This window comes from Equus quagga, chromosome 3, assembly GCF_021613505.1.
Source record: "Equus quagga isolate Etosha38 chromosome 3, UCLA_HA_Equagga_1.0, whole genome shotgun sequence".
NCBI classification, from domain to species: Eukaryota; Metazoa; Chordata; class Mammalia; order Perissodactyla; family Equidae; genus Equus; species Equus quagga.
In genome coordinates, this window is record NC_060269.1 from 150476989 (window position 1) to 150504138 (window position 27150).

General features: G+C 54.6%; 1 protein-coding gene across 1 annotated transcript in view; it reads right to left on the reverse strand.

Moving 5' to 3' along the window:
- MAN2B2 (mannosidase alpha class 2B member 2) overlaps positions 1–27150 on the reverse strand; it is a 40323-nt gene that overhangs the window by 8787 nt on the left and 4386 nt on the right. The window contains exons 4-13 of the mRNA XM_046657279.1: positions 21994–22166; positions 20215–20303; positions 18766–18994; positions 15456–15648; positions 12426–12616; positions 11209–11347; positions 9643–9818; positions 7724–7989; positions 1230–1421; positions 497–749 (exon numbers count right to left, since the gene is read on the reverse strand). Coding sequence (XP_046513235.1) covers positions 497–749; positions 1230–1421; positions 7724–7989; positions 9643–9818; positions 11209–11347; positions 12426–12616; positions 15456–15648; positions 18766–18994; positions 20215–20303; positions 21994–22166 — 1901 coding nt within the window. The remainder of the gene's footprint in view (positions 1–496; positions 750–1229; positions 1422–7723; positions 7990–9642; positions 9819–11208; positions 11348–12425; positions 12617–15455; positions 15649–18765; positions 18995–20214; positions 20304–21993; positions 22167–27150) is intronic.

Genomic DNA, 27150 nt, shown 5'->3' on the forward strand with positions numbered 1-27150 from the left:
TGGGGAACAAAGCAGTTGCCCGAGGTCACGAGTGCTTGGCTCAGGGCAAAGGATCTGGGAGCGGAACCTGACGGCTGCCCTCAGGCCACGCCCACCACCTGCCAGCCTGTGGGCAGTGTTCTCAGCCAAGAGCAGCTGAGGGGGGTCTGGCCTCACGCAGCCCTGGACAGGCATCAGCTCATGAGTCCCCAGGACGAACCTCTGAGGACCCACTCATCTCACAAAAGAGGAAACTGAGGCACAGACAGGATGCCTCGGGGCCTTTCCTCAACCAAGGGTGGCACCAGAGTTCAGATGCCAGGTCTGCCCTGAGCCCAAGCCTGAGTCCCCTTACGGTGCACATGCATGATGTACGGCAAGGGGCTCCGACAGAATTCTCTCCAGAGGCCCCTGCTGCTACTAGCTGGGAGTTAAACCGTGTGCTCTGGCCTTCTGGAAAAGCCCCATCAGGACTGCATCTGTGGGCGCTGTGCCCCCGGGGCGGCGCAGGACAAACCCGAGCGATTTTGTTCTTCTCATGGTGCTGGAAGAGCCTCCGCTGCATCTGGTAGCCGTTGTTGTCCGAGTAGAGGACCTGCTGGCTGTTGAGATCCGTGCTGGTCCTCAGGATGGCCTCGCGGTTCACATTCAAGGGGCCCACCTGGTACTCCTGCTCTATGCGACGGCACAGCAGCTCCCCGTGAGAGTCCTGCGGCACGTGGGCAACCCGGGAGAAGATGGCGTAGGAGTGATACTTGGCCGTCACCGTGCTGGAGAAGCAGGATCCGCAAGTCACACTCTGGGAGCCTTCTGGATGCCCCTCCCTGCTTTCCTTCCTTGTTTCACTCCCTCCCTCCTTTCCGCAGGCCAGGTGCGCAGGCGGCCCTCTTAGGCAGTAGAATGGGGGGAGCCCAGTTCCCTGATACTGCGGAGCTGCCAGGCCAGGCCTGGACGGCTCATGTCTGTTACTGTTAACATAAGCACTCCTCTCGTGTGTAAGTCATGGCCACTGTGGGTTCCTGTCCCAGCTCTGAACTTAGGAACCACCCACTGTGACACTTGCAAACGGAGCCACTGTGCGCAGAGACTGGGGCAACACATTTCCTCATCAGATTTGCATCGATCGATGACCCTGTGCCAAGCGCAGGTCCAGAGGCTGGGTCTCTGGAGCAAAGTCGGGCCCTCATCCCCTCCTTGACCCGCGGGCATGCGCCTGCTGCGTGCTGGGCCCAGAGGGAGGCCCGGCGCACCTGTAGAAGTACTGCCGGATCTCGGTCACGAGCTCCCCCTCCACGATCTCCATCCTCACGGCTCCCCACGATGGCTCTGCGGCCTCTTCCGGCGTGAACAAGTAGTTATCAGACAGGTTGGGCTCACCCAAATTAAAGTTGACGTGGTACTCCATGAACTCCTGGGTCATGTATACTGTTCGGTTACTCTGTCTGCAGAGGCAGGATAGCGAGAAGAGTACTAGCATCATGGACAGTGTCTCCGGGCGCTATCCTCAGGGACCAGGCTAACAGCCCCTCTGTGCAGACACCAGCTGCGAACCAGGATTGAGGGAAAACGACCTGTGCAGAGCCTAAGCGACAGTCACGAGGCCACCAGATGAAGCTCGTGCACTTGGTTCAGATAAAAGCCCTTTAGAGACCCCCGCCACCCCGCCCAGAGCCAGTGTGGCTTTATATTCCTTCCATGTCCCTGAGCGGACAAAGAAGGGGAAGAGAGGCTGCATAATGAGGGCCAGTGAGCCTAAGCAGAGGGTGCCGGTGCCGCCACAGAGGCTACCCACCCCCGGAGCTGTTGCCCGTCATCCCTTTTCCTTTCAGCCCCTAAACCAGCACAAGGATGGATTTTTGTCACACTGACTCCGAGCTCCCGGATGTCACATGCCAGGGCCTTCACTGGCTTCACCTGGTCAATTCTCCTGACCCCTCAGGCAGGGATTATTCACCGATTTCACTACCAAGGCACACAGGCTGGGGGAGGGGACGTCGCTTGCCCATGCTCACACACCTAGGAAGTGCACAAGCCAGGACGCCGATCCAGTTCCCACTCCGCAGTCTGTGCTCCCTCCGCTGTGTTAGGATTTTCGGGTTCAGAAGAGGATGCGGGCAGAGTGGAAAACGGCTGAGAGCCTTGTAGACGTGTCTTTGGATCGCAAACCCAAACAAACACACAGGGATACATTTGTCCCGGAGCTTGGCCCTGCCTGGCTGCAGAAGAGGAAGAAGTAATGCTTCCCCACCCACTTAGGGATTTCTGCGGGATTCTGAGGGGACTGGAAAGGAAAAGGAGCACCAGAGAAGGCCCACCGAGCTCCTCTGGAGAGGACAGAAGAGAAAAGCATCCTTTTCCTTAGTGTGTACCCAAAGCTTTTCCCATCTGGCCCCAGGCTCCCCGCCCCTGGCTTCCTTTCAGAGCTCCCCCCAATCCATCAAGAAAGGGAAAAGTCAAGAAACAATCCTAAAATGTGTATGGAACCACAAAAGACCCCGAATAGCCAAAGCAATCTTGAGAAAGAAGAACAAAGCTGGAGGCATCATTCTCCTTGATTTCAAACGATATTCACAGCTATAGTAATCAAAACAGTATGGTGTTGGCATAAAAACACACACACAGACCAATGGAACAGAACAAAGAGCCCAGAAAAAAACCCACAAAAATATGGTCAATTTATAACAAAGGAGCCAAGAATATACAATGGGGAAAGGACAGGCTCTTCAATAAGCATTTTTGGGAAAATTGGATGGCCATGTGCAAAAGAATGAAACTGGACATCGATCTTACACCATACACAAAAATTAACTCAAAATGGGTTAAAGACTAGAATGTAAGACCTGAAACCATAGAACTCCTTGAAGAAAACACAGGCCGCCTCGACACTGGTCTTGGCAATGAATTTTTGCATTTGACACCAAAAGCAAAAATAAGTAGGATACAGCAAACTAAAAAGCTTCTGCACACAAAGGAAACCAGCAACAACAGGAAAAGGTCATCTACCAAACAGGAGAAAATATTTGCAAATCATATCTGATAAGGAGTTAATATCCAAAGTATAGAAAGAACTCATACAATTCAATAGCGAAAGAAACCGAACAATCTCATTAAAACATGAGCAGAAGAAATGAACAGACATTTTTCTAAAGAAGACATACAGATGGCCAACAGGTACATGAAAACATGCTCGACATCACTAATCATCAAAGAAATGCAAATCAAAACCACAACGAGATACCACTTCACGTCTGTTAGAACGACTGTGATAAGAAAGACAAGAAATAACAAGTGTTAACGAGGATCCGGAAAAAAGGGAATCCCATGCACTGTTGGTGGGATTGTAAATTGGTGCAACCACTATGGAAAACAGCATGGAGGTTCCTCAAAAAATTAAAAATAGAATCACCACATGATCCAGCGATTCCATTTCTGAGTATTTATCTGAGGAAAATGAAAACACTAATTCAAAAAGATACACGCACCCCCTTGTTTACTGCAGCATTACTTACAACAGACAAGACATGGACACAGCTTACATGTCTATCGGTGGATGGCTGGAGAAAGACAATGTGGCGCACACACACACAGAGTGGAATATTATTCAGCCATAAAAAGAAGGGTATCCTGCCATTTGCTACAACATGGTTGGACCTCGAGAGTACTATGCTAAGTGAAAGGTCAGATAGAAAGACAAATACAGCATGATTTGAGTTGTATGTGGGATTAAAAAAAAATCCCAGCTAACAGATACCGAGAACAGATTGGCAGTTGCCGGGGTCGGGGGGGGGGGGGGGGTGTTGAGAAATGGGTGAAGGGGGTCAAAAGCTACAAACTTCCAGTTATAAAATAAATAAGTCCTGGGGGTGTAATGCACAGCATGGGGAATATAGTTAATAATACTGTATTGTATATTGAAAGTCGCTGAGAGAGTAAATCTTAACAGTTCTCAGCAGAAGAAAAAACATTGTGTACCTAAGTACAGTGACGGATGCTACCTACACTTGGCCTCACTGCGGGGATCGCTCCACAACAGGTGCAAATACTGAATCATTCCACTGCACACCTGAAGCTAACATGATGTTATATGTACTATACTCATTATCACACGTCATTAAACAAACGCCCTATTCCCATAGAAATTTATCTCTGACCCCCAGATCCTTCTGTTTAGCTTTTAGTCCAACAGCATCATTATTTGCATAAATGGACACCCTTTCCCAGCAAAGTCAGAGTGTTCAAATAACAGGGACTTACTGTTGGATGTGTTTAACTGAGCCGAGCATGGCAAGGCAACACTTCGCTTCAGGATGAAAAAAAAACCAAAGCAAAAAAGAATAAAGTCTGGTCCCAATTTTCCTATAAAAAGATCACTTCAAAGACTGTTTTTTAGTTGTTGTAACTTATGAAAAATATATTAAAACCATTCTTTGATATGCAAGACAAATCTGATTTATCTTATTTGTCTTAATCTACAGAGCAAGAATTTTTAATCTGGGGAACATGGAGCATCAAGGAGACCGCGGATCAAATTCAGGAGGCCCCCCGACGCGGGTGAATAAAATCATACCCTTGTTTCCACTGACCCATAACTGACTTAGCCTTTCCTTCCATTCTGAACACAGGCCACAAATTTCAGTGCTGTGAGCAGAACCTGTGACTGTGTCGTCAGAAGAAAGCACAGATTTATAGCACGTTATAGCTGCTGCAAATAGTTCAAAATATTTATATTCACCACTACTTTAAAATTAGGATAACAAGGGGCCGGCCCGGCGGCATAGTGGTTAAGTTCGCATCTGTGCTTCAGCGGCCTGGGGTTTGCAGGTTCGGATCCTGGTGGTGGACCAGCACCACTCATCAAACCACGTTGTGGTGGCATCCCATATAAAACAGGGGAAGACTGGCACAGACGTTAGCTCAGGGCCAATCTTCCTCACACATACACACAAAAGAATTATGATTAACAATTAGATAATAATACATCCTATTATCAAATGTGCTGAAGAAGGGTATATATTACGATTTGTTTTTATTATATTTTGAGAATTCTATTTAAACATAATACATTTCCTTTAATCTTAAGTATTTCCTTTTATACTTTTAATAACATTATTCAAAATAGGGGTCCACGTTTCACCAGGTGCCATCAGAGGTCCACGGATCAAAACTGCTTAAGAACCTCTGCTGACCAGAAACATATTCACTGGCAAAAAAATGTCTGATGACTTCTTGAGATAGACACAAAGAACATCACACTTAGGAGAATGAGCCTTGATGAGTCACTAACGGGAAACTTTGCGTGGGCAGCCCTAAGAGAAATGGGGACAAGCATCTCTGAGGCGGCTCTCCTTCACCCCTCTGAGCTCAGGGCCCTTACCCTGCCTGGCTGGGGATGCCGAGGACCCCTCTGGAGAGCAAGCGGTCTTCCTTCCTTCCCTGGCAGTTTTCAACTGTGGAGACTTTTTTCCAACACTGTTGAAACCAGGCCTCCGCGGTCAGGATGAAGTAAGAAGGGTGGGGATGCTCTATGCTCCCCGGGAGAGTCATCTACCTTGTAACAGAAGCTCTGTGGAGACAGAGTGCAAACCGACCACAGCAAATTCTCAAAGGTGAAGAAAAGAGACAAGAACCATGCACAAAAGGAAAAAAAAGGAGGGGAAAAGTCAAACCACGGAATTGGAGAAGATTTGCAAGTCATGTACCTGATAAAGGAATTTTATCTAGAAAATATAAAGAACTCTTACAACTCAATAATAAAAACCCAGTTTTTAAAATGGGCAAAGGATCCAAATAGACATTTCACCAAAGAAGATCTACAGATGGCCAACAGGCACATGAAGACATGCTCAACACCAGCTGTCAGCGGGGAAACGCAAATCAAATCCCCAAGCAGATATCACTCCACACCCACTAGGATGACTAGGATCGAAAGACAGAAAATGACGCGTTGGCAAGGATGTGGAGAAACTGGACCCGCGTACACGGCTGGTGGGAATGGAAAATAGTGCAGCCACATGGGAAGTTCCTCAATCGGCTAAACACGGAGTTATCCCTCGACCTAGTGATTTCACTCCTAGGACTCAACCCAAGAGAAATGGAAACTTAGGCCACGCAAAAACTTGCACATGCGTGTTCACAGCAGCATTATTCGTAACAGCCAAAAAGCAGAATCAACCCAAATGCCCAACAACTAAAGACTAGATAAACATAAGCTGGTATATCTCTGCAGTGGGATATTAGTGAGCCATAAAAAGAAGCGAGGGACTCATACACATGGCGACCTGGATGAGCCTCGGAAACGTGATGCTAAGTGAAGAAGCCAGCCACAGAGGACCACACGCGGTATGACTCCATTGTGTGAAATGTCCAAATCAGGCAAATCCAGAGAGACGGGAAGTAGATTAGCGTTGCTGGGACCTTGGGGGAGGGGAAAATGGGGAGCATGAGGCTCCTTTTGGGGATGACTAAAATGTTCTAAAATTGATTGTGGTGATGCTTGCACAAATCTGTGAATATACAAAAAATCAAAGACAAGCATGATTTGAATGGGTAAATTATATGGTGTTGAATTACAGCAATACAGCTGTTATATAAGAGAAAAAAGTCCCCTTCACCCAAACCTGCCCCGGGGCTGGTCTCTGCACACCGCAGCGTCCCACCTCAGGCCCCTGCATAGGCGCTTTCCCTCTATGGACAACTGTCCCCTTGTCTGTGCCCACGTACTCTCTGCCCTTCGAGGCCTCAGGCCCAGCTCAGGGGTCTCCTCCCTGCCGGCCTCCCCTGACCACCCCTGTCTCGGGTCCAACAGCTCCTTCTCCCTCTGACGACGTGTCAGGCGCTGGTGGGGCAATCCGTCCCCGCTGGGATTTCACGGGGCCTCATAAGGAACAGCCCTCTCCCCCGCCGAGAGACAGACAGGCATCAGGCAGACAGACAGCATGACACGAGCTCTACTACTGGAAAACCTGGGTCATGGATGTGGCTTACGTGTGGGGCATCTGTGGGCTGGCAGAAACGGCTGGCGAGCTGCCGTGGCCCCTGCAGGGGCGTCCTAGAAGGGACGCGGGGTCTGAATGAAGAGGGACCCCAAAGCCAGCCTGTGGGCTCCCATCTCTCCCAGCTTGCCCAGGGAGGCCCAGAATGCTGGGGCCAGACCCTGTTTCCACCCTCCCTCTCACTCTCCCTGACCACCCACGCTGGCTGCTGTCGGCCCCCAGCCTGCCACATGCTCTCTCAGGAAGAATCTGTGGAATGACCGAAGGACAGAACTTCTGACATATGTGGCTCATGGATGAGGGGGTGGGTGAGTGGATGGATGGCTGGGAGGATGAGTGGATGGATGGGAGGGTTACTGGATGGATGGATGGATGGATGGATGGATGGATGGATGGATGGGTGGGAGGATGGATGGATGGGTGGGTGGGAGGGTGAGTGGATCAATAGAATTTATGTTTCTCTAAATTTCAAAAAGTAGATAAAATGAATAGATTTTCCCCTAGGTGAGGCCCTCAACACACCCTTTTTCTATGGATCAACAGCCCTGGAATGGAAAAGCTCAAGAAAGGCTTTCCTGCACTGGCCTAGACTCACATTCCTAGAAATAAAGACAGTATTACAGAAAGGGCCTTCACCACCATCTGATTCTTGCCCCAAGCAGCTGAGGAAACAGAGACCCCAGGAGGCAGTATGACACGCCCAGGCCCCAGGGCATGCCTCCTCCTCAGAGACAGCAAGGGCTGTGTCTCACCTCTCCCAGATGCTGTGCATCAGGTTGGTATTCAGGTCCATGAACACAGTGTAACAGTCATTCTTCACGGACACCAGGCGGCTGCTCCTGGCCTCCGTGCGTCTCCTTGGCCTGAGGCGAAACCTCAAGGTGATAGCCTTGGTGGCGGCCGTCTTCTCGGTGTCCTCCTGGGCCTCCTCAGTGGGCCGGATGCTGTAGCGGTGGTAAGTGAGACCTGGAATCGTGGTCAGCACATGCAGGCGGTATGCAGACGGCATCCCCTGGACCTACAGGGCCGGCAGGACAGGAGGAGACAGCGGATTTCAGGGCCAGAAGACACCTCAGTCTCCCCAGCAACCTCTGACTCGCATACCTCCTAGATGGGGTGCTCACTACCCACTGATGCAATAGGGTGTTTCCACCACTGACTGTGCTGAGCTTCCCCCCACTGCATCCGCCCTGTTCAACAGGATCCAGCCACAGCCTCGTCTCCCTCCCCTGCCTCCCTCAATCCTTTAGGGCCAGATCACAAAGCACCCTTCCTCCCCAACACTCCTGCCATTTCCTGCCTCTGAGCCTTTGCTCATGCTGTTCCCTCTACCTGGAGAGCGTTTTCTTGGGAGGGGTGCCTTTGTCCCCCAATCCTCCAACTTCCCCCTGGAAGGACGTTTTCAGGTAAACCCTCCCGGCCTCTCCCCAGCTCCTTTCACTTGCTTTAGGGAGAGGGTTGGGCGGGGCCCCTGGGCACTTGAAGCGGGGCCCCCTCACTCTCTAGGGAGAGCACGCAGTCTCTGATCCCCTGTGGGAGGCCTTCTGGAGACGCCCATTTAGCAAACCCACGATTGCTGCACACTCTCTCCCACCCAGCCGTTATCTGAAAACAGCAGACTTCTCGTCCCACCCGCCCCATCCTGCTAGAGGTGATTTTCCTCCATCACAGTCACCATCGTCGGTCACATTCTGTATTTTCTTACCGTGTTTCCTGCCTGTCCCCACCTTCCACCCCCTAGGACATGAGCTCCTGAGGGCAGGGACGTCTGTCTGTTTGGTTGTTATGGGATCCCCAGTGCCTACAGCAGGGCCTGACACGCAGTAGGAACTCCAGAAATATTTAAGTGAATTTACTCTTCCTCAGTGTTGCATTTGGATAGGGGAGGGGTGCTATGTGCTGGGTCTGCTCAAACCTGCACCCCTCTCTCCCCTCCCTTTGTCAGATGAACACCTCCTTCTTCTGGCTCAGCTGAGGGCTGCTGCCCTGGCGCCCCGGCTCACCACTCCACACCTTGTGTCCATTTCAGTGTCTGCTCCCATGACCTCACATGACACTCTTGTCCAGGGACCCAGCCCCCAGCCCAGGGCCAGAAGCAGAATAGGCGTTCAGGAGTGTTTGCTGAACGACTGACTGATGGCAGCACCTCCCCCACTTCTCCAAGGACGGGTTGGCCAGGTGAGAGGTAGGGTGCCCTCTGGAACGCATGCTGGCTCCAGGCCGTGGAAGGAGATGACAAGGGAGAGGACACTTAGGCTGGTGTCTGGGTGTTGCAGAAAGAGGCAGATTGGGTCCAGCCCCCCAACATTAGCACCTCCAAAAACCAGCCCTTTAAGCCTCCTGAAGGCCTTTCCCGTGCAAAAGTGGAAATTCACATCAGAATATGCCAATATTCCTGAAAGGGCATAAGGGGGAACCCCCTCTGCAGGCAGACCACGCCAAGACCCTCTGGGGAGGGGAGAGGAGAAAGGGACTTCTGGCCACGTCAGATGCTCGAAGCCCCGGGTGCGTGCCCTGGATGGGTCCCGCTGACCCTCAGTGGACATGTGCCCGACACAGCCGTCCCTGTGGCGAGGGAGGGTCGTCACAGGTCCACAACCACATCTCGCACTCCTGGGAGAGCAGGGTCAGCAAGCTGCACGGGCACCTCCAGCAGGCTCCAGGGCCATACCTGTGCAGGCACAGGCTGGCCTGACTCGTCTGTGACGCTGGCACTGGAGAAGCCCACAGTCAGGGTGACGATGGTGGTGACCGTCCAGGCCAGGGGGTTGTAGACCACAGCAAAGTGTCCCCCGGGTTGTGGGCCTGCACACAGACAGCAGGCTTTACTTGCAGCCACTGGACTCACTCAACACACCGGGTGCCCCTGGAGAGCGGAGGTTCCACATGCTCCTCACACGCTTCTCCAGCAGCCCCGCTTGACTGATGAAGAAACTGAAGCCCAGAGAGGTAGAGTCGGCTGCCCAAGGTGACCCAGCTTCCGAGGCCTGGCTCCAAAGCTTTGACTGCTGCACATTGTGAGGGACCAGAGAATTCTCCAGAGCCTGGGGGTCAAGTCCAATCACCTACCCTGGCATTTGATGCCCCTGCGATGCAGACCTGATTCCCTCCCATTCCATCCTCCACCCTCTGTGCCCCGAGCTCTGACCACGTCTGACGACTCATGGATCCCTGAACACAGCACACACTCTCTAGCCCCCGAGCCTCTGCCCAGGCTGTTCCTTTGGCTGGAATGCCTCTCCTGGTCTTCTCCACTCAGCCCTTGCGCGGGAAAGCCGCCCCGTAAGCTCATGGGAGTGGACCGCCCCAGCTGGCAGTGAAGTGAGACCCCAGGTTCTAGCTCTCTTTCTCGGACTGTCTCCCTACCCGACCGCACTCCCTGTGTGCAGGGGCCCTGTCCTCTGCACCCCTGGTCCCCAGGGCCCTTCCAGAGCCTGGAAGTCGGATGAGACTGCACGCAGACCCAGAGGCAAGAGGAGCAGGTCTGCCAAGCTGCGAGGCCAGAGGTGAGAAGTGCACAGTGACGCAGGGCAGGCTGGTGTGGGGGCCTGGGGAAGCCCTGTGCAGAGTAAGAGCTCCTGCACACACAGGGACACGACCTGTCCAGATTTGTCCAGGACTCTCCGGGTTTGGGACCCACTGGGCCCCAGGCAAACTGGTACGATCCTCACTCTACACACGCGAAACCCTCACATACAAAGAGGCCGGCCCAGTGGCTGCGCTAATGTGATTTACAGCCAAGCTGAGCTCAGGAGGGAGTGAGGGGAGCCAGCCTGGGACCTGGTCTCTGAGGAACTGCATCCTCTCTGCAGAGTGGGCAGTGCACGGCTAACAGTTTGAATCCCTGCTCTGCTCCTTCCTACCTGTGTGACCCTGGGCAAGTCCACAACCTCTCTGTTTCTGCCTGGGTCCTCAGCTATAAAGTGAGGACAACAGCAGTTCCTAGCTTACAGAGCGTTGGCAAGGCATTACGTTAAACATGCATGAAGAGAACTTAACAAATGCCCAAATGGTGGTGGCAGCTATTATTCGCTCTAACGTCAACCCTTCCTCCGGTCTCGGAGAGGAAACAGAGGCTCAGAAAGGGGACGGCACCTGCCCGAGGTCAGGCCGAGGGTCGGGCACATGACAGATGTGGCCTCAGAGTCTGAAGCTCAGGTGGTCCAGGCCCCTCTGCAGACTCCTCAGGCCCCCCTCTCAGAAGAGGGCCAGCGCCCCCCGCAGGGGCGTCTCTCACCTGAGTGGAGCCGGGTCCCGTCCAGGGCGATGGAGGCCATCAGCTTCTGCACGCCCTGCAGCCCCGTGTGCAGGCTCTCCACGTACATCTCTGTCACCTCGGGGGTGTGAGTCCCAGTGATGCCATCGTGGTGCTGCACCTGCGGCCCCCACCGGAGCGGGGCAAGAAGCGGGTCAGCACCTGCCTCTGAAAAGCGCCTGCTGGGCACCTGGCACCCTCTGGGCGCTGGCTCTCATTCCCGTGCCCGGGTGCCAGTGGAGAAGGCGGGCGTCCTCCCTCTCTACAGAGGAGGGAACTGAGGACCAGAGAGGCTGACGAACTTGCCCACCCTTTTCTGACCTAATGGAAACCCCTGACCCGAGTCCTCTGCCTTGAGCAGACAACAGACTTGTGGAAGGGACCCCCCACCGCCCGCTGCTTCACCTGCATGACCCAGTCTTCCCATAAGTGCCGCTGGTCCCCTGCAGGCACGCTCCACACGGGCCGTTCACGCCTCTCTGCACCGAGCTAGGGGCAGGATTACCTCTTCTTCACCGAAGGGAAACCGAGGCTCCACAAGGGGAAGCCACTTGGCCCAGCCACTCTGATGGACTTTACGGTCAACCCGTCTCACCCCCAACACAGTGACAAGTTCTGCCAGCCCTTCCCTGTAGGCGGCCGTACACATGTCACGGCCACTGTGGCCACTTGCCAGCCGGGTGTTGAGGACAAGTTATAGGACTTGGGTCTCAGTTTTCCCACCCGCACAGGAGGGGACAAGAGGAGATGGAAACTAACGAACAGTCGCCTTTGTGGCAGCCCCCGCTAAGCGGGTTCTATACACTATCACATTCGATTACCCCACCACCAACATGGGTGGGCACGTGCTTCTCATTGTGCAGGGAGAAAGAAAGTCATCTGCCTGAGGCCACACAGCTGAGCTGAAATTCGAATCCAGGCAGGTGGACACCAATGCCGCTCTACTTTGCCCTCTACCCACTGGGGGAACGGGGCTCTAGGTTGTGGAAGCCGCCAGCTGGATGCTGTCTGACTGTGGCCCTGGCCTTGGCCCCACTTCCCCATGCAGGGGCCTCATGAGGAAGGGTGACCTCACTGTTCTCTTCGGTGAAGTGGCCCTCGGGTGCCCAGGGCTGGGAGGGTTTGTGAGCCTGGGGACGGAGAAGCACTCTGCACAGGAGGTGCCAATCCTGCACTGTGGCTGAGGGGCGGGGCGTTACCTCAGACACCGCCCAGCGGAGCTGTCGCAGCTGCTGCAGGGCCCAGGCCTGGTCCAGGGGTCGGAGGGGGGCCGGCCACATGAACCGTGTGAACATGGACTCCCCAGCGTACAAGAGGGCGCTGGCTCGCCTCGCCAGCCCCTTGAGCCCACTATGGGATGAGTAGAAGCCGGTCCAGGCCTCAAACGCTTCTGCAAGACAAGGGCGGGCAGTAGACATGAGAACCCTGCACAGCGAGCCAGCCAGGTCCTGGCCACCAGGACCTGAGACAGCTGGGGGCAGAGAGAGGCGGGGTCTGCCTGGGGCACCCAGGGAGGCAGCCCAGGTCAGTGATCCTGCCCCAGCCAGGCCAGGCCCTACCTGGGGCTCCTGGGAGGGGCTGGGGCAGGTGGGAGGATCAGGGAGGGCCGAGACAGGCCTGGGTGGGCGGGGTGCTCAAGGAGTGTGATGGGAGACAAGAGCCAGGGGCGAACCTGGGGAACCTGGATCAGCCCTGTGAGCAAAGGGCCTGGGGGACCTCGGGGAGGGGAGAGAACGAGATGAGGGCCTGGTGGGCAGGAACGGAGAAGGGCCCTGACTCCTGGCAGAGGCTTTTGAACGTGACTCTGTGGGCAGTGGGGAGTCCCCGGACAGGTCTGCATTTCAGCGGGGTGCCTCTGGGAGCCCAGGGAGGACGGATGGGAGGGGGCGATGGGAGCTGAGAGCCCCCAGGAGCGGCTGTCCTGACCCTGGACAGAGAGGATGAGGCCTGGTGGAGGCAGCCGTGGGAGGAGGGAGGGCACCCGCCCCGTAGCTGCGTCTGACAAAGGGGCTCACTGGTCTCCACTGTTCCCGCCTCCTGCCTGCTCCAAGGACTAGGCCGTGCCTCCATTCCCTGTTGCACAGGACCTGGAGGGTTCTCCAGACCAGGAGGGGTAGCCACGTGGCTCCGGGGGCCAGAGAGACCAGGTCCCCCAAAGCTCCATCGCCACGCTGAGCGTCCACATCAGCCAGGGGCACTCCACAGCCCAAGCTCCGAGCACAGCACCAGCCGGGCCTAGAGCACCCCCAAACGCCCAGTGTCGTCTTCACCTCAGCTGGCCAGTCTCCCAGAAAATAGCGTGTCCTCCAGGAGACCTCGATGAAGCCACGCCCAGCTAAGCGCCCCACGTGACGACGCCATAGCCCCACCCCCTAGAGGTAGCCACGCCCACATGGACGTGTCCCCTCCTACCTCAACGTAACCCCGCCCACATCGATGTAGCCCCTCCCACCTCCACGGTAGCCAGCCTGCCACCAAAGTGATCCCATCCGCAGTGTCCTGAGAGCTGCGCAGCTCCAGCCTGACACCGCGCAGTTGAGAGACCTCGACCCTGAGGGGCAAGTCCTACTCAGGTCACGGGTGAGGCAGGACAGTGTCCCTCCTGGAACCAGCCCTGCAGCTGGGGTCCACCCTGGCATCTCTTTGGAAAGAGAAGAAATTGGTAGAAGGGATGTGGTCGCTGCCGAGCCTTCTCAGGGGCGTCCCTCCATCCTCCTGAGAACCCACTTCATTGACGACGAAACCTGGGCTCGGAAAGGGGGCTTTTCCTTTCCATCACTTGCCCAAAGCCACATGGCCCGTGAGGGGAGGAGCCGTGATCCAAACCCAGGTGTGCGGCTGAATCACTGCCTGGGGCCAGCCCTCCCCCTGTAGCTGCTGGTCAGTGGGGGAGGGCAGGGCGCAGGCCCCAGGCAGGCCTGGCTCCAGACATCCTGGCCTCCGTTAACTGTTCAGCCAGGGGATGCCCTCCAAGCGTGGATCTCCTACCTGTGCGATGGGGCTAAACACACATCTCCTCTCTCCCTTCCAAAACCACCTCTCCGACTGAATGAGCCCGTGCACGCAAGCTGGTGCTGGGCAGAGCTGACTGGGACACAGGGGCTGCGTTCGGGGCCCTGAGCTGTCCTGGGCCCTGGTGACCTGGCCCCTTTCCCCCCCTAACCCCCACAGCCCCTTGCCTTCTCCTTCTGAGCAAAGGCAGAGCAGGACAACATGGACCCTCCAAGGGCTCTGCATCTTATGCAGTAAATATGTTAGATGGTTCGACAGTTTAGCCAACACTGTTCCCCACCGATGCCCCTGAGGCAGGGCCTGGGCGTGGGGTCGGGGGGCTTTTCCTGCCTCCTCCAGCTCTCAACGTCGTGCTGTGCTTGGTCTAATTCCCGCCTGGATTGGCAGACAGTGGAGGCGGGGTCCACAGGGGTCTCAGCAGCAGGGGGCTCAGCCTGGGAGGAGTGCTGGTGCTCGGCTGGCTTCGTGGCACCCTGCAGGCCCTGCATTAGCCTCCTCGGCCCGGGCTGCACGGCTGACGTCCAGGGCAGAGAAGACATCGGCATTACTATCAGCTACATCTGCTGAGCCTTCCTCTGGACCAGGCACTAGGCTCAGAGCTTTTCTTGTCTCTTCATTTTTACAACTCGATGGACTAAGCACCATTACTGTCCCCACTGTACTGAGAAAGGACAGTTCCACAACTTGCACGCGGCCAGGAAGTAGGCAGGCCGACTCCACATCTGGCCCCTTTAACCCTTAGACTGTGCTGTCTGCAGCCAGCACAGACCTGGCCTCGAGGACACAGACATGAAGAAGCTGAGGTCCCCTAACCGAGACTATGTACTACCAGAAAGGAAACTGGGGGCTCTGGGAACACGGAGGAGCCACCTGGTCTAGCCCTAATATGAGGAAAGGCTTCCTGGAGGAGGTGACGTTACAACCTATATAGGACTTAAGAAGGAAGACAAGGTGGAAGAGGGTTACTCCTGGCAGAGAGCCCTGCACTGTGAAGGCATGGAGGCTGGAACTGACTGTGGGCCATGGGGAGAGTTGGACCTGGGGGAGCCGGGCCGTGTGTGGCAGCTGGGATGACTAGGCGGGACAGGTAGGTCGGGGCAGGGCTCGTCTCTGTCCCAGTGCCCCTCATGGGCTCAAAGTGCAAGGCTAAGCAGACATCAGGGGTGCAGAGGCTACCTGGCACCAAATCGCCACTCCCCACGCCCAGAGACTCGTACCTGAGGAGTAGGGCAGGAAGTCTTGGTGGTCACGGACAGGCCAGGTGAGATTGAGAACGTGCAAGGCATGAAAGTAGTCGCTCAGTGTGGCGTACTCGGCGGAGACGCCGCCCACGTTCCTGTTGATGTGGTCCAGCAGGAGGTCCATGTTGGTGAACTGCACCGAGGCGTTGAAGAACTGCTCGTCGCACCCCTGCGGGCCGGGCACAGAAGCAACCCCTGTCCTTCCAGGGCCCGTCATCACCCCCACCAGCCTCCCCTCGCTCTCTGGGGCGGCTGGTGAAGGCCCCAAAGAGCTCCCATAGCTGAATCCTCTGGACGTTTCATGATTCCTTTTTTTAATCACGTTGCACATTTTCTCCCCATACCCGTGTGGACCTTTTGAGCACCTTCACCCAACTGCCCCGCCCCCACCTCTGGCGACCACAAATCTGATCTCTTTTCTGTGAGTTTGAGGTTTTTTAGATCCCACATGTAAGTGAGATCACACAGTATTCGTCTTCTTCTGTCTGATTTATTTTACTCCTGGGGAGTTTCTTACAGCCCATCAGTATTACTGCTTATCAATATCATTAATATAATAATACAATAATTATTAATGACTGATAATAGCCATGACTCAAATTTACTGACCTTGACCTCCTCTTCAAAAAGACAGTCAAAGTAAAAAACCCGATGAATTCCAGGAAACACACAAGCTACCAAGACTGAATCATGAAGAAATGGAAAATATGAGCGGACTGATTAGTAGTGAGGAGATTGTAAGGAGTTGGTAATAAAAACCGCCCAAAAGCAACAGTCCAGGACCCCACACATTCACTGGTGAGTTCTCCGGAACATGTAAACGCGATTTAATATCAATCTTTCTCAAACTCTGCCAAAAGTAGAAGAGGAGGGAAGAGTTCCAAGTTCATTTTACGAGGTCAGTTTACCCTGATACCAAAGCCAGGAAAGGACGCCACAAGAAAAGAGAATGACAGAGGTGGGAGGGGGAGCAAAATGGGTGAAGGGAGTCAAAAGGTACGAATGTCCAGTTATAGGATAAATGAGTCCTGGGGTGTCAGGCACAGCGTGGTGAATCTAGTTAATAATACCGTATTGCATATTTGAAAGACGCTAAACAAGTAGATCCTAAAAGTTCTCATTACAAGAAAAAATGTGTTTGTAACTATGTGTGGTGATGGATGATAAGCAGACTTCTTGTGGTGATCGTTTCGCAATATATACAAATATCTGATCACTATGTCGTACACCTGAAACTAATATGATGTTATATGTCGATTACATGTCAATAAAAAAAGAGAGCTTCTGGATAAAACAACAAAGTTCCCCCCGAATAGTCACAGTAATTCCAAATTATCCTTGTGGGAATTTTGCCACGCAGAGTGACACAGGAAATAGAGTTACAGTGAGAATCCACGTAAGGGTCGGGGGTCTGGCCTGGAGGAGGCAATGTCTTAAGTTTGGCCTGAGATCACCGCGAGTCCAGCTGAGGTTGTTCAAATGCGTTGCGTGTGCACCCCACATCTTGGCCCCCACCTAACTCCCAGACGGCTCCCAGTGCACATATTAAACATCTGAACTGGCGATCCCCGGGCCGCCAAAGCAGAAAGTGCACACTTCACCATGCGCCCCCGGGCCAGCCCCCTCCTTAGGTTTTGATAGGTGACCCTGCAAGATTTGTCCAGAGATTAAAAATCTGCAGTTCCTGGTTCCCAGGAACTCTCCACCTGACTCTCACGGACAAAACAGACAGGAAGAAGGCAAGTTCTCTTAGCTTCTGATGGGTGACCCAGCAAGATTTGTCCTGTGAGAAGCCAGTGTGACGTGACCTCCGGAATTCATCAGCTCTCAGGCTGGAGAAAGAGGTGAAGCCCTAAGATGTGTTCTATTCACCGTTCTTATGGATTTGGTTGCGAGCTCACAACAAACAGTGGGAGGACGGATAGCATAATGAACAGCGGTACCGCACCGTCACCGCTGGAGGGACCCCTGAGCTAATGCACCCCAGAAGAACTGCCCTCTTCCCAGTGAAGGGTCCTGAGTAAGAGCCGGCAGCAGGGCGTGACTAGGGCCCCCGGGCGTGCCAACAGCCGTGTCCTCAAAAGGGGCCCCGGAATAACACACTGACCAGGCACACCCACATTTGTGAACCCTGCAGGACTCCCCTGGGGCAGCTGCGTGCTGCCCAGAGGGCGAGGGCACAGGATGACGTTTGGGGCTTTTGTGATCTGGACACAAGATGTCGTGGGCAGCTGTTTCTGTCTTCCTTTTGCAAACATCACATTCTAGTTTGAACTGTCGAGAACATCAATATATTGTTTCTTTATTTCCTACATATACTTTAAGTTATGCCCCAAGCCTCATAAACAGTAACGTATATTTATAATATTTTGATTTAATGTCACACCAATGGGCCTACTGACCTAATGTATAGAGTTTTACTGGTTTTTTAAAAAAAATTTCTTAATATCTGCACCTATACAAAAAAGCCATAATAAATAAAAACAGACAAAAAAAAAAAAACCCTAAAATGTCATTAAAAAAAAAAGTCAAGAGTTAAGAAGGCAGGCTGTAGAGCCCACCTACTGGGATCTGAACCCAAATTCCACCCCTTCCCAGCCATGTGGCCTCAGGCTGATTCCTTAAGCTCTCTGGTTCTCAGTTCTCTCACCTGTAAAATGGAATGCCAGTAGCGCCTGCCTCCTAGGCCCAGTGGGGCAGATGAAAAGGATAAGACAAGTGCGTCCCATAGAACAGTGCCTGGTGCACAGCAGGTACTCAACAAAGGTCAGCGATGATGTTGATGAGGACAACGACGTGGACGCCTGGGTACTGGACCCTGGGGGCCACCTCCTCTCACTTAACCTCAAAGCCAGCCCATGATCAGGTCCTGTCATTATCCTCACTTGACAGATGAGGAAACTGAGGCTCAGAGGGCTCTAAGTCACACGCCCACACGGTAGGGAGCCAGGCTTCGCGCCCAGGCCTCGGCCCTCAACACTGTGATGGGACAAGGAGAGCTGGGTGGAAGCTGGAGGCTGGCACGGGCGATGGGACAAGGAGAGCTGGGTGGAAGCTGGAGGCTGGCACGGGCGAGGGCGAGGGGTCGTGTTACAGGTGGGAGAGCCTGGGGTGGGTCCAGGCAGAGGCGGGAGCTGGTAGAGTGGGCGAGGCCTCGGGTGTGCAGGGAAGGACCACTCCGGGCCTGAGGAGAGCTGCCTGCATGGAGACCGGCCGGGTCCGAGCAGGACTCGAGTGCAGTCCCTGGGCTGAGAGGGGCACACCGGGGCCTGGAACCCCGCCTTACCCAGGGCCAGAGGACGTGGGGTGTCCGGAACCAGGGGGCCCGCTCCTTCACATTGCCCACCAGGTCCTTCACATAGAGTTTGATGTTGCCTGAAGTGACAGGGGGATCCATGCCGGGGTATATCCCATTCCGAGGTGGAGTCGGGAAGACAGGGGAACCATCCCAGTTAAAGCCTCTCCTGCAAGACAGAGGAGGGTTAGAGAGGCCCCACCCTGAGAAGAAAAGTAGCCTGGGGTCGGGGAGGACCAGCAGGGCTCAGAGAGGCCACGGTGTGGCACAGGGCCTGCGGACCCACGCGGAGCCTTCGTCTCCGCATCCGTGCAAAGGGCAGGTCAGGGATGGGCAGCACGAGCTTTGTAGACAGATGCGGCTCAGATCCAGGTGCCGCGGGCCACCAGCCCTGGAACCTCAGGCACATCCCTCCGCACGGGCCCGCACTTCTTCAGCACCATGTGGAGCCCACGACCTCTGCACCCTCACTTCCATCGCCGTGGATCTGATGGGATTCGTTTGATCATTCGTTCCTTCAGGCCACATTCCAGCCCGTCAGACCCGGGGCGCAGGACCCCAAGCAGGGTTGCGGCTGGGGTGAGGCGAGCGAGGACCTGCCTCGGACGCAAAATGTAAGGGGGTGCCAAAGTCTCAGTAGACACACGAGTAATATTCTAATGCGATATTTTAAAATATAAAAATTATTGCCAAAAAAATCACGATGAACAAAATAACAAAGTTTTAAATAAAGACAGAAGCAATATTATAGATTTTCCCTTTTGCTCCAAGCTCTGATAGAGTTTGGCATGGCAATGACCCCAAGAACAAGCCTTGAGGTCTGGGGAGCCCCCAGTTAGGGTCTTCCCAGCCTCAGGTCCGGCGGCATATATGGGGGGGGTCCTGGCCAGCCTGCAGGAACGGCCACTTCAAACCCCTCTGAGCATCAGTCTCCTCGTCGGTAAAATGTACTCAAGATCGTTAGGAGGATTAAATGAAAATACTGGGTGGAAAACAGCTAGAATCAGTGCCTGACTCAGAGCGGGGCCTGACAAATGGTCACGCCTGGCAGCGACTCTGCCGTCTGCCATCCTTCCCCCCAGCTGCCCCTTCATCCTGCCTGCTAATCTCTCCTGTTCAAAGAGGGGCTAAGCACCCGGCCCACAGCCTCACAGGTGCCAAGGGGCGGAGTGAATTTGAACCCAGGGCCGTCCGACTCCCAAGAGCCCACAGGCTGGCTGTTCCCACGACGTGGAGGCCTTGGAGCTGGCCGCCTGACTAAATGCTGGCTCTGCCACTTTTGCTAATCACCGGATCTTGGGTGAGCGACCATGCCTCAGTTTCCCCGTCTGTTAGATGGGACCCTCAGTGCATCTCCCTCAGAGGGTTGCTGTGAGGGTCCTTGCTGAGGCAACGCGGGGGAGTGCTTAGAAGAGGGCCTGGCCCGAGATGAGTACTCACGAGCAGTAGCCGTACTTGTCCATGACGTGCGTGAAGATCTCCTGCTGCGCCGACAGCGATGGGGACCCTTGCCACAGGAACTGCAGTCCCTGCGAACCCAGAGGGAACAGGTGAAAGCCAGGGCGCAACGGGGCTGCCCTGGCTCCGCCCCCCTCAGCCCCGCCTGGGTCTCTGTGACCACAACCTCTGCTGCCTCCTTCTTAGATTCCTTCCGACGCCCCCCACCCCCACGTCACATAAGATTGCAGAATTTGCCGTCCAGAAGGAGCCTGCCTGCTTATGCACCCCTCCTCCCCAGGGCATCGCTCTCTCTGCCAAGGCCTGAAAGGGATGCTCATTTCTAACTCTGCTTGCATACCCCCAGGCACAGGGAGCTCATCACCTCTCACTAAGTGTGCAGTCTGCGTTTTAACAGTTCTGATGGTTAGAAAACGTTCAGGGTTACAAAGCAGGGATAATATCCTGGTTCTATCAGCACCAGCTCTGGGACCCTACACAGGTTCCCTGACCCTTCTGTGACTTGGTTTCTGCGCAGGAAAATGGGAGAGGGCCACACCCAGCCCTCAGAGGAGCTGCAGGAGAAATGAGCTGACGGGAGAAGCGTCCAGTGTGGCGCTTAGTGGGGTCTCAGTAAACAAGTTAGCTTCCTGCCCACCTAGAGCCCAGATCCACGCTGTTCTAACTCCTGCTGGCCAGGGCTGCCCTTCACCTCCAGAACTTTATCACCAAAGTCACCCTGGACAGATACTTACTTTTGGGGCCTTAGTTTCCCCATCTGTAAACCAGAGATAATTATGATACTACCTATCTTTATGGGTTGACTGGTGCCCCCCAAAAATATATGTCAAATTCCTTCCGCAGGACCTCAGAAAGTGACCTTATTTGGAAAGAGGGTCTTTACAGAGCTAATTGAGTTAAAAGGAGGTCATTAGGGTGGGCCTTGATCCAATATGACTGGTGTCTTTATAAAGGGGAAATTTGGACCCAGACACGCGCAGCGGAAGACGACGTGAAGACACAGGGAGGAGGCGGCCGTGCACACGCTGAGGCACCCTGGAGAGCAGCAGAAGGCGAGAGAGGCCTGGAGCGGATCCCTCCCCAGCACCTTCAGAGGGCGCACGGCCCTGCTGACTCAGGGATCTCGGACCTCGGGCTCCAGAACTATGAGATGAGACACGTCTGTTTTTCGAAGCCCCCAGTTTGGGGTACTTTCCTACGGCAGCCCCGGCAAAGGCGCACCCCACCTCGGAGGGCTGCTGTGAGGACTGACTGCAGTGGAGACGAGCTCCGCAGGCCGTGCCCTCCGTAAGCAGGAAACGCAGCTTCCACAGAGCTCATTTGTTGCCGCCATTTAGTTTCATAACAGCTGCCCACCCACCGGGAGGGTTGTCCCGTCCTGGCAAACCTGATCGCCCCAGCCATCTCCTCCAGCACATCAGCCACGGGTGACTGAGTGCAGTTCTGCTCCCGTCCCTCTCAGGACCCAGAGAAGGAAGCACCCCAGCCCCAGCCCAGCCGAAGGGGGAAAGGGACAGAAAGCAGGAGGCATCCAAGCTGGGCCTGCAGCACAGCAAGGAGCGGGCCGCGTAGGAGGAGAGGACACTCCTGCTGGAAGGAACAGCAAGAGGAAGGGATGGGGCGGGGACCGTCCACTGGCCCACGCAGCCACCAAGAATGCCCCCACGCTCCGGAGTCCAGCAGGGCCTTCTAAGATGCAGTGAACAGAGAGGGAGGGAAGGAGCGGCGAGCTGGCAGCAGCAGATGAGGCTCCCCACTCACCTTCATCGTCTGCATGTTATCCTTCTGGTCGTAGTCGATGCGGGAGATGATGTGGGCATCAAAGCCCGCCAGGGCAAATAGGGTGGGGGTCGTGGCAGATGCACCAAATGGGTCAACCTGCCAGGAGAACTGCGGCCGGATCCCGAAGGTTTCATAGAGAAACCCGTGTCCTTCTGCAAAGACAGCACCGCCTTGCTGGTGACTGCAGGGTGGGCCCCTCCCGCCCTCACTCACGCAGGGCCCCCTGCCCTGCCAGGGGCCTGAGTGCCATCTACTCAGGCAGGATCTTGCTGATGGAGATAACTAACTCAAAGGGCTCCAGAATCATCCGACAATTCATTTTGTTCATGATTTAAGAGCCCCCACAACTGCTGGGAGAGAGAAAACCCCAGATTTGTACAGGCCATTGATCGGTGTTCCCCATGCGCTTCCCCGAATCCTGTCTTCTCAGCACCCTGGGAGCAAGGGCTGCAGTCTGCACTGTAAGGAGAGGGAGCTCAGACTCAGAGAGCTCGAGGAGCTGGTCTGGAGTTAAACTGCCTTTCACTGAAGAATTCCGCAGGCCTGGGGACACCGGCTGAAGCCCAGACGATAGCCTGGGGTTCTGGAACAGAACCGTGATCAGACCCATAAGCAAGGCCAAGCCAGGGGGAGAAGTGACTGCTAGGAGGTGTGGGTGGCCTGAGAAACATGTGAGTCTGAGGCACAGTGGAGGTGAGTGAGGATCTGGCAGGCAGTGTGGGCTTGGGGTGGGGCTCCGAGCCCTCAGGACCGCCAGCGGGAGAAGGCAGAGGGTGTGCAGGATGCAAAGGAGACCAGGAAGGAGCAGCGGGAGAGGAAGAGGAGAACAGGGGACCGTGGGCTCCAGGATGAAGGAGGGATGGTCTGTCAACCCGCAAAAACAGAAACCCGTGAAGAGGCAAGGTGTTGATTTGGGATCAAAGAATTGCAATTCAGGGAGCACAGATTCAGGTAGAAACTCAAATAGGGTCCTGCTAGGGAGTAAAAGTCAGGAGCTTTTAAAGGCAAAGAGGGGAGGCGGGATCACAGAGAATGCTAATCAGTGTTGGAGGCAGAGAGCTAGTCTTAGCTGAGCATTGATTGACAGTTGATTCCATCTTTGGAAAGCCCACCATCCTCAGTCTTTGTGACCAGGGTGTCCCTTCTCCTACTGACTTCTCACACAAGTGCTTATAAAACAACTGCCATTCTGGTCCAGTCCAGAGGTTTGGCCCAGCTCAAGGTTCAAGACAGCCGGGCAGTGTCTCTGAAAAGGCAGCTCTCAGCCCGTTGTAAAACGGCTCCACTATAGTCAGTTTTGACAGGCAGTAGTGTCACACTGAGAGAGGGCAGGTCCGCTGTGGAGGGCACATGTTCTCACCAGACGGGGTGGCCGGAGGAGGGTGGGCCTGAGGGCTGCCAACTCAGGGCCCCTTCTCTATTCCCAGAATCCTCACTGTGTTCAGGGAGCACCTGCTCTGACCAAGGGATGAATTACCATTGGTCTGAGCCGGTCACAACAAACTCATTCTCTCTGCAAGATATTTGTTTTCTCAACCTCTGCTAGAAGCTAGAGGCAGGCAAGGACTATGGTCATAGCCAAAAGATGTCTGCGTTGAGCCTGCTTTGATTTCAGGGGAAGACTTCCCACTTTAAAAAGAGAGAATCAGGAAGAATGCCCCCTTTGTCCCGCTTTCCTGCCTTGAATGAGGATGTATGGCAACAGGATGCCTGGAGCTGTGGCAGCCATCTTGTGACTGCAAAGGGAAGGAAATGAGAATCACGAAACGGAAGAGCTGCTGACTCAGTCCCCAAACCATTACCCATCTTATTAAGTAGACAGCAAGTGTCCTTGAGACCCAAGCCACTGTGACTCAGGTTTTCTGGCCCTCTAGCAGAAAGCATTCTTGAGATCTAAAGGAAGAGGTGATTAATGAATGAAACTGATAATCTGCTAATTGGCCCCCAAGATACACTCTCCACTTTTTCTTTTAGTAGCAGAATCACACATTCCCTCTTAGTTCTAGCACTGTACACAGACACCTAGCTAGAGACTACATTCCCCAGCCACCCTTGTGGTGAGTGGAGGTCACATGACTCCATTCCAGCCAATGGGCTGTGAGCGAAATACTGGACTACATTCCCCAGCATACTGTGCAGCTGGGTGAGACCATGTGACTAAGCACTGGCCAATAGGATATGAACAGCAATGAGGACTACATTCCCAGCCTCCCTTTAAGTTAGGGGAGGCCATGTGACTAAGTTCTGGCCACATGAGCAGAGGAGATGAGGGCAGGTTCTGAGTCACCATTCACAAGGAAGCCGCCTGCCCTCTTGCCACCATTCCCTTTCCCCCTTCCTTGCTGGGATGACATTTCAGTGGGGTAAGCCACCCTCGGCCATGAAAGGAGGGCAGGGACACCCTAGGGGATGGCAGAGCAAGGGGACACCAGCAACTTGGGTCCCTGGATTACTCTGTGGAGCAGAGCCACCCAATCTGCCAGAACAGCCTGCAACTGGAGACTCTTTCCCATGAGAGAAATAAAGCTTCCTTCTGGGTTGAACCGCTGTCGATCGGTCTCAGTTAAAGCAGCTGGACCAGTGTCCTAACCAGTACAATGACCAGGTCAAGACCCACCTGGCCAGTGTGTGGAGGGCAGGGGCCAGCATGCAGGAGCCGAGAGTGAAGGAGAGAATGAGGGGAGATAGGAAAGGTGGCTGCAGCCTCAGCAGGAGTGACTTGCTTTCCTCCTTTTGAGGATAATGTTGAGCAAGTGTTAGTACTGCTGGAGAGAAGTCAGAGAGAAGGGAGGCCGAACAGAGACGACAACACAGGAGACAGAACGATGACTAGTTTCGGGTGTGGAGGGATGGGGGACGGGGCCAGGAGCTTGGTCTTGAGTACCCCAGGCCAGGCGTGGCTACCCAGGACAGCCCAGCTGTCTCCTTTGCTCCCACTGGGATCTGTTGCTTCTCTCCACTCCTGCTACTGGAGCCCTGGGCCTCTGAGGTCCGAGCTGGGCTCTCTCCCACTCAGGATGGGGTGGGGGGAGATCTCCCTCTGGCACCTGCCACTCTGCCAGGCCTCTGCGGAGAAGCCCAGCTGGGGAGCTGTCACCTCAAGGAGGGGCAGGAGAGCTCCCATCCCCAGGGGCTGCTGCGCACAGGTGGCTTCTCCTAACCACTGAGGTGCTGGGGACAAACGCTGTTCCCCTCATAGAAATCTCATGTCTAAAATTAAGGTGGGAGTCAGGTGATGCCAAGAGCAGGAGATGCGGAGGGAGAGGTGAGAAGAGTGAGTTCACTGCTGGCTGACGGCCCCCAGGCTCTGGTGGGCGACCACAAGGGTCTTAGTCGAAGAGCTGCCTCGGAACCCCAGCTACCCCAGGCCAAGGTCAGAGGCCTAGACCCTGGACCCCTAACCCTGCCCATCCTGAGTTCCACTGGGAAGCCATCTTGGCCTGAGTCCAGAGGCCGTGCCAGCCTGCTTGCTTCATCCTTCCCACCCAGGGCCTGACTCTCAGTTGCTCAGCACCCACCACTGCTCTGCCAGGCCTAGCAGCACTTGTCTGGTCAGATCCTGTGCTGAGCCCTGGGGACCCAGAGATGAATCAGACCCAGGTTGCTGCCGGAGGCCAGCTATAGTTTTGGGATGAAAGGGGAGGTGACAAGGAACTCTGGGGACCTAAAGGAGGTTCCCTGGCCGATGAGACTCCTCAGCTGAGTCTGAGATGAGCTGTTCAGGTGGAAACAAGAGGAAACATCAGGGCCCAAGGCACAGGAGGCGTCGTTGTTGGAGCAGGTAAAGGGCAGCAGGAAGCAGAAGGGGTGAGGCCAGTGAGTGAGGCCAGGAGGGGAGGCCCTGATCCACATTAAGGAGACTGAGGAATGTTATGACAAGATAACTAAATGGGGCTGGTCTGGTGGCATAGCGGTTAAGTTCAGCCCACTCTGCTTTGGCAGCCCTGTTTCACGGGTTCAGATCCTGGGCACAGACCTATGCCACTTGTCAGTCATGTTATGATGGCGTCCCACATCCAACGTAGAGGCATATTGGCACAGACATTAGCTCAGAGCTAATCTTCCTCAAGCAAAAAGAGGAAGATTGGCAACAGATGTTAGCTCAGGGCAAATCTTCCTCAGAGGAAAAAAAAAAAGATAGCTAAGAAAGATTGCCATCACATCCCCACTTTCCTTGCTATGGCATCCAAACTGAAATACCTCACTTTATTTTAACCAGGGAAATGGAAAGAGTGCAGGCTTTGGAGTCAGGAACCAGATTCCAGTACTGGCCTGTGGGCTCAGCTGCTGGTTGTGGGTGGAAGGTTCACTCTCTGAGCCTCAGGCCTTCACGGCCACAGAGGGTAATAGGCCCCTCTCCCGGGATGTGAATATGTGCAAGGGGCACAGGACGAGCTCCTGGCACACAGCAGGATCTCTGTGTATGGAAGGCCTCTTGAACAAAAGAGAAGGATGTGAGGGTCTGAGAAGAAAGGGTTTTGTTGGCAACCCCACCTTCTCGATGGAAGTGGCAAAGTCTGGGGTTGAGTGAGGTCCAGCAATAACAGAGTGAGAAGCTGAGACATGGGAAGGACCCCGGAATGAGAGGAAAGGAGAGAGTGCTAAAGAGATCCTTAGACCGCATCCAATTCTACCCTGTTTTACACGTGTGGCCACTGGGGTCCATGCTGTCATGGATTGACCCTGGGGCTTAGACTCTCAGGCTCAGGCCTGGATTCAATCCTGGCTCATCCACTGACTATTTGTCCATCTTTTGGTCTTAGTGTCTCATCTGCAAAATGAGACTGAGCATCATGATACCCCCTCAGCAGCCTGCCAGTAGGACCCAGGGAGGCACTTCTATGATAAGCATTTGGTAAATGGTAAGGAAAGGGCCCCCACTGCGACTGTGGATGGTGATGGTGGCGTGGAGAAGGTGATGATGGTAGTGGTGGTGGTGGTAGCAGTAATGGTGATGGTGGAGGTGATGGTGGTGATGGTGGTGGTGGCGGTGGATGTAGTGTTGGAGGTGGTGGTCATTGTGAAGGTGATGATGGTGATGGTGTGGTGGTGGAGGTGATGGTGGTGGTAGGTGTGGTGGTGGTGGCTGCGAAGGGGGATTGGTGCTGGTGGTAATGGTAGAGGTGACAGTGGAGG